Below are 5,500 nucleotides of genomic sequence, written 5' to 3'. Positions count from 1 at the left end.
GGCTGGGGGCTGGGAGGTAAAGAGACAAGGCAGGGTAGGAACTGGAAGAGAATATCACCCAGTTCAACTTTGAGCGGTAGGGGGAGGGGCAACTGGGGACCCTGATGGCTCACACCTGTAATCCCAACCACTAAGGAGGCTGAGCTCTGAGGATTAGGGTTTGAAACCATCCTGGGCAGAAAAGTCCTTGAGATTCTTGTCTTTCTTTCTTTCTTTCTTTTGTCGGTTGTGGGGCCTGAACTCTGGGCCTGGGCGCTGTCCCTCAGCTGTTCAGCTCAAGGCTAGCGCTCTACCACTTGAGCCACAGCGCCACTTCCAGTTTTCTGGTGGTTCATTGGAAATAGGAGTCTCACAGACTTTCTTGTGGAGGCTGGCTTTGAACTTCAATTCTCAGATCTCAGCTTCCTGAGTAGCTAGGATTATGGGCAAGAGCCACTGGCGCCCAGCTTGATTTTTTTTTTTTTTTTTAAAGAACAATAAAGAGACTGCTGTAAGGAGAGGCTGAGATGACCAGTCCCACAAAGAGACATGGGGGTTGGTTGATGGAGTCTGGAAAAGGGATAAGAAGCAAACAGATGGCTACGGGGGGAGAAACAAAGACAGAACAAGGGTTTAAGGGAAGAGACTTAGGAGGCTGGGGGGGGTGGGGGCGAGGGGGAGAGGGAATAAGGAGGGAAGGACGAGAAGGAGAAGGCAAAGGTTAAGATCTAATGTGGTGGACTTGTAGCAGAGAAAAAGCCAAGGCCTAGCATCGGGACCCCCAATCTCAAGACCTCTAGCAAACACGAATTGGTTATTCCTCCCAATACACAAGGGTAACTCCAACCACCACCACCACCACCACCACCATCGCCCGCCACTTCCTGCAGAGCTTGGGGCTGCACCCTGGGACGGCTACCCTGGAAGGTACCCTCTACCCGGGGAGGGGTGGGGGGTGCCCAGTCTAACTGCCAGGTCTGGGTACATGGTATGAAGTCGAGGATGGCTAACAGCCGGGCCAGGCTGGCACGGTGCCTCGGATCCCAAACGCCCCCGCTCCAGCTGGGGCTGGACTGGGAGAGGCCCAGGACGGGACCGCGCCCGCGCACCACCGGCGGCGGACCGGGAGGCTAAGAGGTGCGCTGTCCCCGAAGAAGTCGCATCACTCGGGGCCCAGCCGCCGAGGGAGGCCGGGCCAGGATGCTCGGGTGGCGGGAAGAAAAGGAGGAGGAGGAGGAGCTGGAACGAAGATCGGAGGAGGAAAGCAGCCAAGAGCACCGACGGAGGTGAAGGCGCCGCGGTAGAGGTGGATCTAGCTCCCCGTCGGACTGGAGAACCCGGACCTCGCCACGTCTCGCAGGGAGACCGGGACGCACGGCGCCGCCTCCGCCTAGGCGAGCTCCGGAGCCGCCGCCGGGAGCGCACGATGCGCGGGGCTCCAGCTGCGGGCCCCGTCTACACCGCTGCCTCCTGGGTCACGTGGCCCGGGCGGGTCCGCCGGTGCGGGGCCCGCGGCGGCGGCGGCGGCGGCGGCGGCGGGGGAGCGGCCGCCAGGAGGGGGGCGCGCGCGGCCGGGGGCCGGGGCGAAGCGCCCGAGGCTACCAGATTCATTCCGTGTGCGCTGCCCTGGGCCCCGGGCTCGGGAGCCGCCCACTGCCCCCCCGCCATCGCCCCGCCGCGGGGCGCCCGCCCTCTATATAGCGCGCCCCTGCCCGGCCTGCGCCAGGCCGCCAGCCGCGGAGTGGGCGCTGGACAGCCGACGGCGCCCCGCCACCACTGCCCCGCCGCCGCCGCCCCCGACGACGCCGCCGCCCCCGACGCCCACACGGCCACCCCACGCCGCGGCCGCAGCCGCCGGGCCCCCAAGGCCACCATGAAGAAGGAGGTGTGCTCCGTGGCCTTCCTCAAGGCCGTTTTCGCTGAGTTCCTGGCCACCCTCATCTTCGTCTTCTTCGGCCTGGGTTCGGCTCTCAAGTGGCCATCGGCGCTGCCCTCCATCCTGCAGATCGCCATGGCCTTTGGCCTGGCTATAGGTACTCTGGCCCAGGCCCTCGGGCCCGTCAGTGGTGGCCACATCAACCCGGCCATCACCCTGGCCCTCCTCGTTGGCAACCAGATCTCGCTGCTCAGGGCTCTCTTCTACGTGGCAGCCCAGCTGGTGGGCGCCATTGCTGGGGCAGGCATCCTCTACGGGCTGGCACCACTCAATGCCCGGGGCAACCTGGCCGTCAACGCGGTGAGTGCCCACGCGGTTGAGGAGGGGTGGTCAGCGGCGCTGGGGGGGGGGGTTCACTCGGGACCAGAACTGTCCTTTGTCACGTCTTGAGAGTGGGTGTAACCGAGTGCGCCAGGCACATCCCGGTCATGAAGACCAGGACAACGGACTCTCCCGGCAACCTGTCTTCCTTTCTGCTGGCCACCCTTGTGCATTTCTTCTGCCTGTTCCCCTCCAGCTGCTCCACTTGGCCCCTTCCTGGTGCTTAGTGCTCCTTCTTCTGTCTCGCCTTTGAGTTCTTGTTCCCTTGGGCCCCTCACCTCTCTGGCTGCACCTCCGTGGAGCAGTTGTAATGGAAGCGCCTGAGAAATGAGCTGGAACCCCTGTTTGGGATGACCCTGGCTTCTCCATACTTCATTTTTTTCTTTTTTTATCCCTATCCATTACACCGAGATGGCCGTACCATCTGGAGATGGCCATGACACCCAGGTGCCGTGGGATTACATTTAGAAACCATTCTGTGACCCCTCTGGTGTAGTAGCAGTGCGTAGTGGCCTCTGTGGAATATGGCGCCCCCCTCTCCTCACCCCTGCTCCTGCCCCCTGCTGCCTTCCTGCTTCTGCAGCCCCAGAATCATCCCCCTGTCCCATGCAAACTGGGTTCATTAATCAAACACAGAGGAGGATTTTCGTGGCCATTGTCAAGCTGTGAGTCAGCCACACTGGAGAGACGGGTTTGAGGTTGGCACCAGCCAGCGGGTCAGGCACGGGTAGGAGGCCGGGGGCAGTTTGCAATAAGCAAACTGGGCAGCTGCCCACAGGAGGGAGGGTAAATGCCAGCTCGTAGAGGCTGGGGGTTGGGCAGAGCCGTTGACAGGACAGTGTCCAGGAAAAAGTTCCTTTGACGTTCTGTTCTGCCCTTTGGCTTCAGGCCTGAGCTTCAAGTGTGTGTGTGTGTGTGTGTGTGTGTGTGTGTGTGTGTGTGTGTGTGTGTGTGTGTGTGTGTGCATGCACGCGCGCTCGTGGGCTTGTAAGCACAGTCCCTTTAGTAAATAATCTCACAGAGGTGGCTTGGCTTCCCAATTCACTGGGGTTCTAGGTGTCCCTGGAGAAGGAAAGCTCTGCCCCCCCCCCTCCACCCCCAGCTCCCAGCCCCAGCCATCAAGTCTAAAAGCAACAGGGTCCTGACTCACTTTCCCCTTGCAGCTCAACAACAACACATCAGCAGGCCAGGCTGTGGTGGTCGAGCTGATCCTGACCTTCCAGCTGGCCCTCTGCATCTTCTCCTCCACGGACTCCCGCCGCACCAGCCCAGTGGGCTCTCCAGCCCTGTCCATTGGCCTGTCTGTCACGCTGGGCCACCTCGTGGGGGTGAGTGGTGCTGTCACTTAGGTGGGACACTCTGTGGCGGAGCCACTCAAATAAATGGAGTCCCCGGAACAGTGTCCCTTCCAATCTGATGAGACCCACTATTGTTTGAAACTTGGTCTTGGGGTTGCTGATCTCTGGCTTCATTTAGCCCCCAGACTTGATCCCCTAACATTTTCAAAAGATGGGAATAAGAGAAAGATGGGGTGAGGTCAGGGAATAAAGCCTGTGAAGAAGATGGAGAAGAGAGGAGGACAGGGGTAGGGGCCCATGATTAAGTGGACAGCCAGCATCCAAGAAGGGAAAGGTCATCAGCCTCGGATTCAGGAGTCTTGAGTTGGAGAGCTGGCTGGCCAATGGGCTACTGTATGTCCCTGGGAGTTCTGGTTCTATGGGCATCTATGGGGACATATTGCCCTCCTCACTGCTGTCCCTATCTGTCCAGATCTACTTCACCGGCTGCTCCATGAACCCAGCCCGCTCTTTCGGTCCCGCAGTGGTCATGAAGCGGTTCAGCCCCTCGCACTGGGTGAGTCTAGGTCCTCCCCTGGCTTCCATGAGAGCCTGGATATTTAGCGGTGGCAGAGAACAGAGACTAGCCTTCCTGGATGATTTGGGCCCAGAGTTGGTGAGCCTGGGATCTGGAGAAAGAAAGGAACACAGAAAGGAAATGCAGCCAGAAAAGGGGAAGTTATATGGCCTGAGATCCTGGGGACAAGGAACCCCAGGGCAGAAGGCACTATCTACTACTCTAGGGAAGGGGATCTGGACTATCTCTAGAAGTACAGAAGAGATCTTTGCTGAACTCCGCATTTTTTTCCTGTCCTTCTGTGCATCTGTGTGTCTGTCTTCTCTGTGATTTATCTATCTGTCTGGAAGAATGTTCCTGTGAGTCTGTCCCTCTGGACAGTCCTCCTTTGAGAGGAGCTATCCTGAAGTGGAGGGGAGAGTTTTCTCCATCTCCGTCTCTCCCCTTCTGAAAGTTCACTGCTTCTCTTTAGGTTGGTATTGGAGGGGCCTATCAGCCCTGGACTCTGCCTCCCTGAGAGGTCTGCATGTCAGTGATTCAGCAATGGCAGTGGGCCATCGGTGGTTCTATTAGAGAGTCTTTCCCTCTGGAGGCCTGGAAGTCTGTATGTCTGTCACCTCTTAGAATCCCATGAGTCTGTCGTCTGGTGGAGAAGGCTGTGGTGGGCCTGGGGCTCAGCCTTTGACCTCTTTGGTTCTGTCCCCTCAGGTCTTCTGGGTGGGGCCCATCGTGGGAGCCATCCTGGCTGCCATCCTTTACTTCTACCTGCTCTTCCCCACCTCCCTGAGCCTCAGCGAGCGTGTGGCCGTCATCAAGGGCACCTATGAACCTGAAGAAGACTGGGAGGAGCATCGGGAGGAGAGGAAAAAGACGATAGAGCTCACTGCCCACTGACCAGCATCCAACAGGGGCCGGCCCCTCAGCCCCTGAACCACAGGAGAAAGAGAAGAAAGCTGACAGCAACATGTCCTCCCCTCACCGTTGGTTTTCTTGGCTGGGGAAGGGGTGCTGGCTTCCCAGACTCCACAGCTGGAAATGGAAGCCCAACCGCAATGGGACACTTGGGTGAGGGCCAGGGGCTGGGGGCTGGTGGGGGCAGGGTCTCTCTGGGACAGGGCAGACTGTGCTGCCATATGGTCAAAGATTGTGAGCACCGGGCCAAGCTTGCAGGCCGCCCAGGGCCAGGTGGGAAAGAGATGGCTGCCGTCTTCTTCCCCGGCACCCAACCTGGCACCTTAAGATCTGGGCAGGCACACACAGGGGGACCCTCCTCCCTCTTCAATGGGAGACAGACTGGTTCATTGAATGCCTCTTTATTTATTTCTGGTCAAGGATATGAGGGGTGGGGCTGCTAATATTTGGCTTGGGGAGCTTCCCAATAAACTGCTGCTCTTTATATTCTGCCTTCGC

General features: G+C 59.2%; 1 protein-coding gene across 1 annotated transcript; it reads left to right on the top strand.

The window, feature by feature from the left end:
- The first annotated feature begins 1,852 nt into the window (after window positions 1–1,852).
- Window positions 1,853–5,200, top strand: Aqp5 (aquaporin 5). Its single transcript, XM_042677535.1, has 4 exons — window positions 1,853–2,215; window positions 3,400–3,564; window positions 4,007–4,090; window positions 4,799–5,200. Exons 1-4 carry the CDS (start codon window positions 1,853–1,855, stop codon window positions 4,982–4,984), a joined length of 798 nt encoding a protein of 265 aa, XP_042533469.1. The 3' UTR covers window positions 4,985–5,200.
- Window positions 5,201–5,500: the final 300 nt, after the last annotated feature.

This window comes from Dipodomys spectabilis, unplaced genomic scaffold (genome assembly GCF_019054845.1).
Source record: "Dipodomys spectabilis isolate Male_0828 unplaced genomic scaffold, ASM1905484v1 ptg000039l, whole genome shotgun sequence".
In the NCBI taxonomy this organism is placed as follows: Eukaryota; Metazoa; Chordata; class Mammalia; order Rodentia; family Heteromyidae; genus Dipodomys; species Dipodomys spectabilis.
The sequence above is the reverse complement of the archived record's forward strand: the minus strand, read 5'-3'. Positions and strand labels throughout refer to the sequence as shown.